General features: G+C 35.5%; 1 protein-coding gene across 2 annotated transcripts in view; it reads left to right on the top strand.

Moving 5' to 3' along the window:
* The window catches only part of LOC117335526 (guanylate cyclase 32E-like), a 119,444-nt gene that overhangs the window by 41,991 nt on the left and 63,179 nt on the right, over positions 1–14,274 (top strand). The window contains exon 2 of one of the 2 annotated variants that reach the window (XM_033895582.1): positions 2,865–3,400. In XM_033895582.1, coding sequence (XP_033751473.1) covers positions 3,029–3,400 — 372 coding nt within the window. In that variant the 5' untranslated portion in view covers positions 2,865–3,028. Of the gene's footprint in view, positions 1–2,622; positions 3,401–14,274 lie in introns of those variants that run through there. The other variant, XM_033895572.1, reaches the window with a different exon arrangement.

Raw genomic sequence — 14,274 nt, 5'->3', positions numbered from 1 at the left:
TTTTTTTTGTTTAATACATATATATATTAACTCGAAGACGTTTTCGTCTCATCTCAGTGATTCTTCAAAGTTTAGTTTAAGCTGGTTATATTTTGGCAATCAGGAGATCTGCTGTCTCCCTAGTACTTTCGCGGCTACATTCATAATCCCCTGAAGAGCGGCAGAATGTAGCCGCGAAAGTACTAGGGAGACAGCAGATCTGTGTTTGGCTTTATATATATATATATATATATATATTCAAATTTAAAATATCGATAAAAATATTCCGATTAAATTTTGGATTATGAAATAAATATCACCGTTTGAAATAATAACAAATCTGTTATATATTGATGGAAACTAATCCCATATACCAACTTGTCCGTATGTTTTCATTGTAGTTATTCAGGTATGTCCACTGAGTGCAAAACACTCCCACATTTTTTAATATAACATAGTGATTTTCTTTGCTACGCATTCAAAGAAAAACAGCAGCTTTTGTATCACTTTTAATCCAATACCTCTGCATTTTAACCTCCATAGATGCTTTGTTATGGTCTTTTCTGTCCATTATACCATGAGCAATTTAGTTTAATTATTTTATTCAGCGAGGTAAACACTCGAATAGCGAGGAGCATTGTCGTTTAAAAATACAATAGTTTTGGTCAATTCTTTGCTTGGTAAACCTATGTGGGTGGACAGATCACAGATGTTAGAGAATGAACGCAATTCTCATGAAACAATATATCTATGTTGTGTAAGCACTCACTGTTATAGCTTGTGTTTCAAGATTATCGTGAACAAAGCCTCTGCGCAAATAATATTCGATCATTGCCACATGTAAGAGCTATCAGGTTTCCAATGACGTGTTTGTGATTTTCTATGAAAAACTAGTATAGGAATCAAATGTTTAGATCCATGCTTATTGTTGGCTAACTGATACATTGTGCGATTTTTATGGTGACAGGCTATCGATATACATATCCATTACTATATAGAATACATGTAATTTAATGTGTTTGGTTAACATACAGCTAGATTTATTTACTTGTAAGTTGTGAGTTTAACTTTACCCTTCACCTCTTCCTAGGATCATGAGGCAAGTTTGAACTTAAATAAAATAAGCTTAATAAAGTAAGTGTTGAAAAATATATTTATTTGTTTGGTCTCTTTAACAGTATTTATATGTTTACGAATAGGAGAAAAGTCTTTTTCAGTACCGTTCTCTTTATTTAAGAAATAATTAACGATGATTCGTGTATTGTTGCAGGATATACAACGAGGACGAGGATATTTTGCAATTAAATTAATAACGAAGGCCGCAGGCCTGAGTTATTAATTAAAATTGCAAAATATCCTCGTCCTCGTTGTATATCCTGCAACAATACACGAGTCAAAGTTGATTATTTCTATTCTACCATGTACTGTTTAGTTCTGAGATCGACCTCTTTTTAATAGAAAAACAGCAACACCCGAGAAAATCTTGTAATTTATTTCTTGAGTATTGCATCATTTGTTGATGAAATATACAGGCAATACAGTACTACGATCAAGAGCATCTATCATATGGCATTGATTTTGAAAATAAAAAAAAAGGATAAAAAAATAGAAGAAAAAAAGAAGAAAAAAAGGGGGGCCTCCGTAGGATTCGAACTCGTGTCGTAATAAAAATTTATTGAAAGACTAACCCATAAGCCCACTCGGCTATAGTAACCTTTTATAAAACGGGTGAATATTAGATATAAATTGTATAAAATTGTAACAGCCGTGATTCGCAACCGTGTATTATTGGCACGAGCGTGGGTTATTGGAAAATAATACATGGTTTTAAACCAATCAAAACTGGCGTTGCATAGCAACCATGGTAGAATCCACGTTAACTTTTGTTGACAGTAGATGAAAATCGTTTGCTATTAAGAAATCTATTTAAAGGAATGCAACATATTATTGTTTTATTAATATGAAGTGTTATTTAGCACTAAAGACTGTTAGTACTATTGCCATTATTCATATCACACAGGCAAGTACGTGACATATATTTTGAAATCGCACTATTGTTAACTTTTCATCAAATACATTCCCGCTGCAAATGCGATAGATTAAATTTTTATTGATAAATATGGCTCATGTGACATGTTGAAAGCTGTTTTAGTATTATAAAGTCTGTGTAATCAGCCGGTTTATGGTGCTACTGATGTCTACTGTGGCCGACCGAATTGAAATGATATCTGCAGCTCTCCTTCGAGGACGCAGATATTATCATAATTAGTCTTCCTTTGATAACGTGATATCGTAACGTAGGTATATTTCAGCATGATTATCCAATAGGCGGTGGCCAGCGGTTGCTGTAGCAGTTTAAGAAGTAGTCTCCGGCAGCTAGTCCACACAGTAATAACAATACCGGGAAATTACGTTCACACATATTTCATTTGTTTGATAATGTTGGTTTATTCATTAAGATCAAATGTTTTCCTTTTTCCAGCTGAACTGATATGAATAGGATCTTTTATACTGTGATACACTATAGGAGATTTTAATAAGTGTGGCAGGATATTTGTTTAAGAAAGAGAGGAGGTGATCGCCCATTTGTCGGCGATTGAAGTAACAAGAGCGGGTGTAAATATGTATTGCTAAGAGCACTAAAGTTGTATTGGGGATCAATACAGCATACAATTCAAGTTTTAACGAGCGATATGTGAGGGCTAATACATATAGATATATATCTGTGAACTGTTTGTACTGTGACAACAAATACATATTGGTGAGTGATTACCGGTTGTGTATCCACACAGATCACTTAACTTGTATTTCTGAAATCTGTGGTACTAGTGTATTAGCAGAGGAATCGGAGATAAGATATAACACGTAGTTTTCTTCATTCACAGATGTTCAGCAGTCAACTATAGCACAGGGAATCATAACCAGCGATCAGGAAAGGGTGGCTATGTATGCAGTTGTGTGTTTTATGTAAATGGTTGGCTAAAGGAGTTTACCATGGAAAATTTACCTTGAAATATTCATATGTTTTGGACTGTGACGCTTAGCAAGAATGTGGCACTGGCTGAGCCTGTGTGTGACCCTTTTCTTGGGTGTGGACGGGGAATCCCCTAGGGTGACCCCCACGACGACTCATGGTGCAGTCAAGATGTCTTTTCTCACTTCAGTTTGGGGACAGGGTCAGGGAAAGTGGATTGGGGGTGCCTACTTTCAGGCCATCAAAGATGTTAACAAGAAAACAAAAGTGTTGCCTGGATATTCTCTTGAAACATTATTCGCAGATACACAGGACGATACAATGGATTCCCTTCAGGCTATGACGGACCAGTACATAAACGGCACCTTTGGATTTATAGGACCGGACGGCACGTGTGCTATTGAGGCCACGGTTGCTACAGCCTGGAATCTGCCCATGATTTCATACGTAAGTACATGTATATCTCATGTTTTTTTCTTTTGCCGGATTTTCCCTTCCCGTATATAGAATAGAAATAAACAAGTAAGCAAACCGAATATACTGCCCCATAAAGGTTTCCTAAAAAAATAATGACTATTTACATGTATGAGGAAATCCCAAGCTTAGTTGATCGACGACGAAGATGACGACCACAACGACTACTACTATAACAATATATATATAATTGCGTTCATTCGTGATGTGAATGCATATCAAATTAGGTTGCTTCATGAATACAAACTTTGGGACGTCTATCTAAATGCATGTTTGCGATCGTAGATTTGGCTGATTTCTTATTTAAATTTAAGGGATTCAAAGAAGTGCATGACATGATCAAAATTATCCAATACATTTCAGCATATTGATAAGATAAAGAGAATATGAATACATCAAAATTATGTAATTATCCTAGTATGATTGAACAAGTACACGCAGTGCTACCTCAGTGTAACCATAAGGGCTTTGTCGAAAACGAGATTAAGAGTCTGTTTCTTCACCTATATGCTGCAATGATATACCAATAAGCATTATGCAATACCACTTCATATCATGTCGATTGGTCGCAAAAAGTCCGATATGCTTTTGACAGACACTCAAAAATAGACATGAGGTATTTTCCACGAGGCATTGCAATTTTTCTAAAGGGAATATGCGACGATCGTTGGTACTTGTACAATGCCACTTATTGTTATATCGTCATTGGCCCTCAATGTGTTAACTTCTTCTAATTTCTTGCTTTTGTGTCGGCTAATGTTCTTTGGTGATGGTAAACATTGTACAGAACTTGTGTAATCTTATACACAGTGTGCGGATACAGAGATTATCACTGACACTAGAATTACTAGTATCTTTAGGTTTTAAAGATACACCTGACTTACTTCCGGTGTTGTAGTACAAGTAACACACACTTGGTTAATTAATCTTTGTCTATATATATTTGGGTGAAGTAAGCGTCTGCAGTGTGAACTACTAGTGCCAAGACTCAAGTATAAAAGTACAAAATGTATGTAACATACACATAGTGTAAATTACTACACGATGTTTACAGTGAAAACTATATGTATAATGCACAATGTTTGCATTGAAAAAATAAGATGTCTAAAAGTGTAATTCCATGTATGTAAAATAGCAGCCAAATAATATCCAACGCACAATTCCATGTTTCGATGTATAATATCAGATATGTGGTGTAAAATTCCGATTATATATCTTCAGTGTAGTATGACCAAATATACAGTTCAAAACCCCAGATTGATCTGTACAATATAAAATGAGATACCTTGAAGTTTGGTTTGTTTTTGTTTAACGTCCTATTAACAGCCAGGGTCATTTAAGGACGTGCCAGGTTTTGGAGGTGGAGGAAAGCCGGAGTACCCGGAGAAAAACCACCGGCCTACGGTCAGTACCTGGCAACTGCCCCACGTAGGTTTCGAACTCGCAACCCAGAGGTGGAGGGCTAGTGATAAAGTGTCGGGACACCTTAACCACTCGGCCACCGCGGCCCCTATATCTTTGAAGTAAACATCACTACGATATATAGAGTGTTTAGTATCAGTACCATGTGTAGGCTGTAAACTATTAGTACCACGTCTAGAGTGTAACGTATCGATAGCTAATGTAGGAGAAGGAGTAACGTTACTAACTAGAAATGGAAAGTCAATGATTGGGATATTGAAATAATCACACAGTTTAGTTTTAAAATGATTCTACCGTGCCTACAATATATAATACTGTATGTCTACAATGTTTATATTGTATAATACCATACGATATCTTAAAGTACACTTTTAAGAATGTAAAAGAGAAAATGTATACAGTATCATGTTCTACAATGTAAAAGTATTATTCTACCCTATAACAACACTTGTAACTAAACTACCTACACATTGTATTGTATAGTAACAATCCATGGGTAAGGTAATACAAACATACCATATATAGATGCACGTAAATTATACAGCCAGAAGCACCTGAATTATTTGTGATAATGATTGGGATTATATTGCACATAAAGTATTTGATTATATCACTCGGGCTATCGTCAGGGCTTCAGGTCGGTATTTAACCAAACTGTACTACACTCAGCTGCTCGGCAACAACTGCTTCATCATTAGCGCCAGGTAAATGTTTCTGCCTACGGTGTCATTACTGGCGTACGTCGGGTACTGTAGTCCAACCTTGCAGACTCAACATCTATTTCTTCTCTCTGTTTGTATAAAAACATGAACATGACTCCCATTGATCTTTATATTTAATCAAAGATCAATTATTGATCGGTACTTGCTTGCCAGGTCAGGGACGATTTTTCGTAATAAAATGGCCGAAATAACGGTGTGATATCCCAAGTTAGCCTATTTTGTCTCGGTGCTTTGGAATAGAGCCAAGCCTATTTAGGTGATGTATCTATTTCAGGCGTTTCGTTCAAGGAAATAGCAGACAGTAAAAACTAAATGGCAGGATTAAGTATTTCCAATATTTACAGGAGATAATTCTCATAATTTTGTCGTGAGCTAAGATTTATATTTGGTGACGAGTTAGATTTGAGTTTCATATGAAAAAGAGACTACTAATTTGCTAAGGACATAACGATAATTTGTCGAAAATAAACCGCTTAAATTTAAATATAAGTGGAAGTCACTAAGTTGGGACGCTATCTGTGAAACAATGTCACACGGCATGCAATCAAAGCTTTTCTATGTGTAAACAATGGCACTCAGCATTCAATCAAAACTTTTCTATGCGTAAGCAAACCTTTGTTCAAAACAGAATTTATGCAATGGAAACAATGCACATGTCATACAGTATATTATATATAACTGTAAAACTCAATATCGATAAAATTACGACAAAAGAATGACGTCAAGACCGGAAGAATGTAAACGTTAATTAAACCATGACGTCATACACCATATATATCTGAATCAAATCCATATGATGACGATTTCAAAACGAGATTCGTGGTAGAAGACCTTAATAAATATATACACATTATTTTGATTTTTTAAGTGAAATAGCTTCTGTACCACATATACATAAGACACTTTGATCCTATTTAAAGGGGCCGCGGTGGCCGAGTGGTTAAGGTGTCCCGACACTTTATCACTAGCCCTCCACCTCTGTGTTGCGAGTTCGAAACCTACATGGGGCAGTTGCCCGGTACTGACCGTTTTTTTCCCCGGGTACTCCGGCTTTCCTCCACCTCCAAAACATGGCACGTCCTTAAATGGCAATGGCTGTTAATAGGACATTAAACAAAAATAAACAAGAAACAATTATATTTAAATGACACTACTAAAATAAGAGGATCTCGTGAGAACCCTTATTCGTGTTTAATATCCTGATATAAAGCACAATACAAATACATCATGATTCATATTTTACATGGTAAACAAAATACCTTATCTTCAACACTTGTCCTTTCTTTGCTTTATGTGCTCAGACGTTACAGAGCTACGCTACCCCATACACAGAAAATTCATACATACAGTCTTTCTGTCTTTTAAAAGATATCAAAGTATGGTCCAAACAGCTTTCGGTGTTATCCAATGGAAAATCACATGAGTAAGCGTCGGTTTGGGATATACCTTTAAAAACAGCTTCTACCTACTTAACATTGAACATAATCTGGCATCATGCTGATAAGTCACCGGTCATGATTTCACTAACTCGCGCAAAATACTTCAGTTAGATTGTAAACTATTGTGGGCGTACTGACAGACTACAATCGTTGTAACCGAAGCAGAATCTAGCATCTTGTCCATATAGTGGTAAATGTACAACGTTAATATAAGGACATCGCACTCTCTTGATGATTGGCAACATTATATTTTAGAATTTGGATTTGAAACAGTTTGTTTTTGTACATATTTAGATATAATGAATGCGATTATGACAAAATTTAATTGCATTTTTTGTAATAGAGAAGACGATATTCACTGTTTATCTGTTGTAGCCGTAAGGGCACTACTCCATAATGTGTTTAGTACATCACACTTGCTATTTTCGTTTGATATTTAACTGAAAAAGGTCTGCCAGCAAATACGTCGTCTGCGTCCATATCACAAAAGTAACGCCACTCTGGATTCACTTTCAATCTCGCGCCATATTTGATAGTTTTCAGAGGAACGGGCACGATCGCCTCATACTACACATGCGTATTTGTAGCCAATGGGTGGTCAGTATTCTGTTATGCTAAAATTGAGTTCTATTTGTATAGTTGGTTGTCTACTATCATATAATTGACCCTTTTTTTAAACCAAAAAATCTTACTTTTAAGGTCATTATCATGAAAACAATAGATGTCGCCACGAGACTCACAGCGATATATAATGAAAAGTAACCTTATGCGAATTTGAAACTATTTTATTTTCCAAATTGAATTTTTTACATTCCACTGTATATAAGCGTTACATATACACCACACGGAAACATCCCTATACATGAAATAACAAATTGGATTCTTATAATCACACGTCTTCTCTTTAGTGTATATCCTGGCATTGTCGTTGTTTGTTTGGTTTGTTTTTGTTTAACGTCCTATTAACAGCCAGGGTCATTTAAGGACGTGCCAGGTTTTGGAGGTGGAGGAAAGCCGGAGTACCACGAGAAAAACCGCCGGCCTACGGTCAGTACCTTGCAACTGCCCTACGTAGGTTTCGAACTCGCAACCAAGAGATGGAGGGCTAGTGATAAAGGGTCGGGACACTTTACGCATCGTCGTGGAAATGGAATATATATGTCATGTCACAACTTCCCAACCACTTGTGTTTATATTTAGATAAAATACGCGATCGGTTTCTGTATGTCATACACATATGAGTTTTATATGCGAATGACCCAGCTCCTTGACCGTCAGTTATTGACCGGATTATATTGTTAACGTTTACTTTTAACTTTTTAACGATTGATTGAGCTGTCGGTATCGGTTTCAGCTATTTTCAAATACTATATTGGACTATTTCCTTACCCTATTGTTAGCGTATGTATGTCAACTGATTGTGCTGTGTTCGGTATTCATTTATTAATGGGCAATAACTTCGACTTACTACTAAGAGTTAGACACTGCAATGAAGCATCCATCGTTCTCAATATACGTCATACGGTAGAATAAACCATGAAGCAAAATGACATTGCAATTCATATACCTCAGTTGCGCAAATGCTGGCTTTGACGAACATTCACAGAGTGGTAAGCCCTAAAGGTCTTCTTGACATATTTTCATTATGTTGTTCATGTATTTTACCAACTTCCAGAAATATAACATTTATTTACTTGCCGTATTGTCGACATACTTTATTTTTTATATAATAGAGACCCATATATAGAAATATGATATAATTAAATGTGTAAACACATTTGTCACACATCTTGTTGTAGTGCATTTATATAGCCGCTCAAACGTAAGTTACACCATATCATTATGTTGACATGGCTTGCTTTTTGATAAGGTCTTCCGGAACAGACAGATGTCCCTCGGCTCTAATTGTACCTTCATTGGCACATATGACATGGAAGGCGATAATAGTAAAATGATACTCTCTATGTCTCCATTATTATTCAATGCCCTCCTAGTTTCTGTGTCACAGTATCCTCATTATCTCATGTGTATCGATTTTTACATCAATTTAGTCACTCTTGATATCTTGTTCATTTCATCATGTTTCCACTTTTTAATTACAGTGCTGTCCTCTCAGGATTCAAAAAAAAATCTTTCTTCCTTTCAGAATTGAAAAAAAAATCTTTCAGCTGTACATGATATACCCCTTTTCTAAATAGGTCAAATCGAACTTCAAATTTCACATGGATAGCGAATCTGAGACAAACATTACAACTAATATCAAGAACCTACACGTAGAGGAAGATATAGACTGGCCCCCTGTCTCTAGAATATTGAAATTATAAATAAAATTGAGCTTTATGATTTTGATCCCTAGGATATGTCTGATTCCTAAGTCTCCAACTAGGGGCAGATAATCTAGTACCAGTCTAAGGAAAATAGTTAACTGATAGTACATAAGGGAATGAAAACAGAAGTTAATAAAGGATTCTTATAGAGAGCCACTCTCTAGCAATATAGAATTAACATTCGATCAGATTCGTCCAACATGATATTTAATCTGTCAATTGATCAATCTTACTTTAATCTATCAAGAGCATTTCTTTACCTAGCATTAGTAATTGCATTGCTGAATTTTTTTATCATCGATTTATTTTTATCGCCGTTTTCCTTAAGTTTACCTGTTGCACCTTATTGCCATACGATCGATAGCATGCCTGTAATCATATATAGGCCTGAGGATGATAAGTGACAAGTATTTTGTATTCGTTATGATTGACAGACGGATGTTATATCCATCTTAACCTTTACCACACCATCTTTAACAATACTGTTCAATAATTAAGCCACAGTATCGGTTATTGTAGCTTCAGTACGTGCGGACGCTGTGTTCTGAGTTCACCACGTCCAACGTATGCCAGAGGTAGACATAATACGCTGGTCATTATGCTACTGTTTATCAATCTGTCTTCCTTGGCTTCAATGAAATCTATGATGGGGCTACCAAAGGGAGATACATAATTGGTCTGTTAACAGGTGTAGTCTTTACAGATATATTAAATTGTTTTTAAAAGAGAAACTCTCTTTATAAGGTTAGTCTCTTGATATATCTACTTTATGCGGAGAGGAAGTGCTCTCTCTTTCATGGAAGACTATGTATATATCGTTGTTCCATTAATAGTGATGGCCACTTAAATAGCGGTTGTCTTTGAGTAGAAAAGTGATATAAAGTAAATTTTATTGTGTTGACGTCTAAATGGTTATCCCTCAGGAGAGAAGATTTGTTAATAGGAACGGTTCACCGAGACGATTCTGCTGTACAATGGCAAACTATAATATTTATATGTGGTGGACCTTTAACAGACTTGCCATTTCAGTCATCTCCTTCATTTCAAAACTAAACTATTACACAAGTCCAGTACACTCTCCAATTTTGATTCACTTCGCCTCCGGCATACTTGATGATGTTTTTATAGTCATGTGTACATGTACACTAGTTTTTGTTGCATGCAAACTTTGCAATATCAGAACTTAAATTCAGTCTAGATTATTCCCCAAATAACATAATTTTCTTGGGAAACTGTTTCGGAATTAATTACAAGGATGCACCAAGAGAAAATAGACATCGATATTCATGGTTTCATGGTCTTAACATCAAAGAAAGCAGCTGTCGTTGGTACTGACATTTTTCGGAGATTTATTTCGAAATACAAGGGAAATCAATATGGAGCTTGAGAGAATTTGTTAGATTTATTTCATTACATATAACACAAAGAACTGTAGAAATTCTTTAAACAGTTATTTTGGGATAACGATTTCGAAAAAAACAACATTGTGTCGTGTCAACCAAACGAATGCCGTCATCCGGGAATTAAATTGATGTTGCCGATCTTATCTTCTTTGAATGCATGTATTTTCACAATACAAATATCCTAAATTTAAATGCTTCGATTGTGAGAAAAAGGTCATAAGAAGGCATAATGTCATACTTCGTAAGTCTGTACGCCCGGCCGGTTTATTTTTTATAGTGCTTCATGCACTCATTCCTGGTGATATGCTGAGAACGTTTTTACAATTTACACGTTTTTAGACTAGATAATTGTTTTGTGAGTTTTAGCACTATTTCCATCAAAGCCGGAACAGGTGCAAACATGCTTCACAAACACATTTTCTATTTCAATGTTGGGATTTATTTGGTTTTACGAAGAACAGCCTTACGGTTACGAGAAACTCATTTCGATCTTCAATATATATTTCATACTGCCAAGACGATTACATGCAATACACGGCATGTCGGCAGGTTCAGTTTAAATTACCGCTCCGAAAACATCCGCATGTGATTTATTTAAATTATTCGTTACAATGTTTGATGTCTATTGATACGATAATTAAAATGTCGACTGATGCAATGTCAGAATCCTCCAATATTATTTCATGTTCAATTATTTTATGTATATTTATTTGTGGTGATACAACCGTGTCCTTTACTAACAGAGGACCCTGTGGAAGATCAGCTTTTGCGAAACATGGTTATTTTTATTCTCGACAAATAAAGCTGATTACCATTATTATATGAATTTCAGCTTGAAATAAAAAAAAACAAACAACATGAAAATATAGTGCAATATAATCACATAACAATACACATATATATTTTTTAATTGTGTCCGTCACATTTGGAATTTTACCACTGTCTATCGACCGACTCTTACGTATATGGCAAAATGTAAACATATCATGTATCAATCATGGTCAAAAATGTTACCAATGAAGACAATTTAGGATTGCAATAGCAGAGTTGATGGTATCTTCCTGGTACTGATATGGACATTAATCAGAAGATACTATCTGCCATACATTAGCTGTGTATGACTCAATATAGGGCATATCTATTTTTATCTATCATACCGTTGTCAGGCGGCGTCTATCATCGGTCACGTGGTCAAGTTTTCTACAACAACAGGCAACTTGACGTGACGTAAAATGGGATATATGCACGTACAATTCATCGCTGTAGAACTGCTTCGCGTGTTTAATCAAATTATGTCATACGCAATTAGTGATTCTTCAAATCTTTATAATTTAATATTGAAGGTTCCTCACATGACTTGTCATTTTAACAACAGTAGTTGTTTTAGCTGGCTAGCTCACCCCAGTTTTGATGTAAGTTGAACTATACACACCCGTCACCTGTCGTCCATAAATTATAGTCATTATTAACTTGTAAAGTTTTTTTGGTAATGTGCCAGGAAGTGTTTTAAGAGGTTGCAGTGCATGGTTTGTTATTTTTAGATGTGTCCGACACTTCTGCCATGGATTTTTCTATTGTCCCCTATTGGTTTTTCTTATTTGTAACTTGGTAGGATTGACCAGGAAGGGTACAAAAGGTGTTCTAATCGACATTTAGACAAAATGGACGGTTATAGGGCAGGTTGAAATACGTGTTGGTACATGGTGAACGTTTCATATCTTTAGTGTCTTGATATCTCGAAGAATCTTTCGTATCAGACATATACATGAATTATCGTGGATGTGGCTCACCAGAGTTGTTCGGGCAAGTGCTTAGTATATCGAGGGACAGAAGATGGACGAAGTTATCGAGAGACAGAAGATGGACGAAGTTATCGAGAGACAGAAGATGGGTGAAGTTATCAAATGTTATGTATACGTAGGTAAACCCAAAATCCGGGACTCACGTGAATAAATGTTGTTACTTTACGGTCTCATAAAACCCGTCAAACGTGTTTGATTTCCCTGAAGTCAGACATCCATTAGGACTCGCAGATCTTTTATTTATGAATCCTTACCAATTCTTATCGGGAACTTTTCTAGTTCCAATGGGTATTGATACAATCGTATAATGCCTGTTACTCCTTCCGGTTAAAAAAAAAAAACTGTCAACTCGAAAGAAAAATACAAATACTTTTATGAAAAAAAATAATCAAAAAATTGTGAAATAAAAACAGATATAGGCCCATCATAAATAGGTGCTAGCTAAGAAGATTTCAGTTGCTGCCCAATATGAAAGTCGACATAACCTTTATTAACGTAAATGAAGGATTTGCAACCTGTTGTCATGATGATTAAAAGAGTTAAAACAAATAATGAGTCTTTGTTATGTTGTAACTTTCGCATTACACATGGACAATATACAATACCACGATAATATCATAATAATGCTAAAAATGCTTCATTTGGAAGGATTATTGAAATGAATGAATCTATATGTTGCTTAAAATCTGTTTTAACACTCCAACGAAAATAGGTGTGTGGTAGGATAAAACATATGTATTGTATTCTGTTTTTTCCCCAGTTAACTGGGTTCTGTAAAGTTTTAGATAAATTGATCACTCACAATGTCGACAATAGAATGGCATATAATTTATCGCAGCACCATTAGTCTAATTACTAATTTAACGACATGAATGTTCAGGTAGAAAGTCAGTTAACATTGGCTATATCTAATGAGTTCAGTTCTTTTAATTACGGAATCATAGTATTTAATGATCACGCTGTAGCCGTTAGACTCTGAGAATTTCTTGTTGTTGACGTTTGTGTGAACATTTCTTGTTGTTGACGTTTGTGTGAACATTTCTTGCTGTTCACATGTGTGTAAACATTTCTTGCTGTTGACGTTTGTATGAACATTTCTTGTTGTTGACGTTTGTGTGAACATTTCTTGTTGTTCACATTTTTGTAAAGATTTATTGTTGTTGGCGTGTGTGTGAACATTTGTTGTTGTTGACGTTTGTGAACATGTCTTGCTGTTGACGTTTGTATGAACATTTCTTGTTGTTGACGTTTGTGTGAACATTTCTTGTTGTTCACATTTTTGCAAAGATTTATTGTTGTTGGCGTGTGTGTGAACATTTGTTGTTGTTGACGTTTGTGAACATGTCTTGCTGTTGACGTTTGTATGAACATTTCTTGTTGTTGACGTTTGTGTGAACATTTCTTGCTGTAGACGTTTGTATGAACATTTCTTGTTGTTGACGTTTGTGTAAACATTTCTTGCTGTTGACGTTTGTATGAACATTTCTTGTTGTTGACGTTTGTGTGAACATTTCTTGTTGTTCACATTTTTGTAAAGATTTATTGTTGTTGGCGTGTGTGTGAACATTTGTTGTTGTTGACGTTTGTGAACATGTCTTGCTGTTGACGTTTGTATGAACATTTCTTGTTGTTGACGTTTGTGTGAACATTTCTTGTTGTTCACATTTTTGCAAAGATTTATTGTTGTTGGCGTGTGTGTGAACATTTGTTGTTGTTGACGTTTGTGAACATG

The sequence above is a fragment of the Pecten maximus genome, chromosome 1, assembly GCF_902652985.1.
Source record: "Pecten maximus chromosome 1, xPecMax1.1, whole genome shotgun sequence".
NCBI lineage: Eukaryota > Metazoa > Mollusca > Bivalvia > Pectinida > Pectinidae > Pecten > Pecten maximus.
This window is presented reverse-complemented; position numbering and strand designations above follow the sequence as displayed.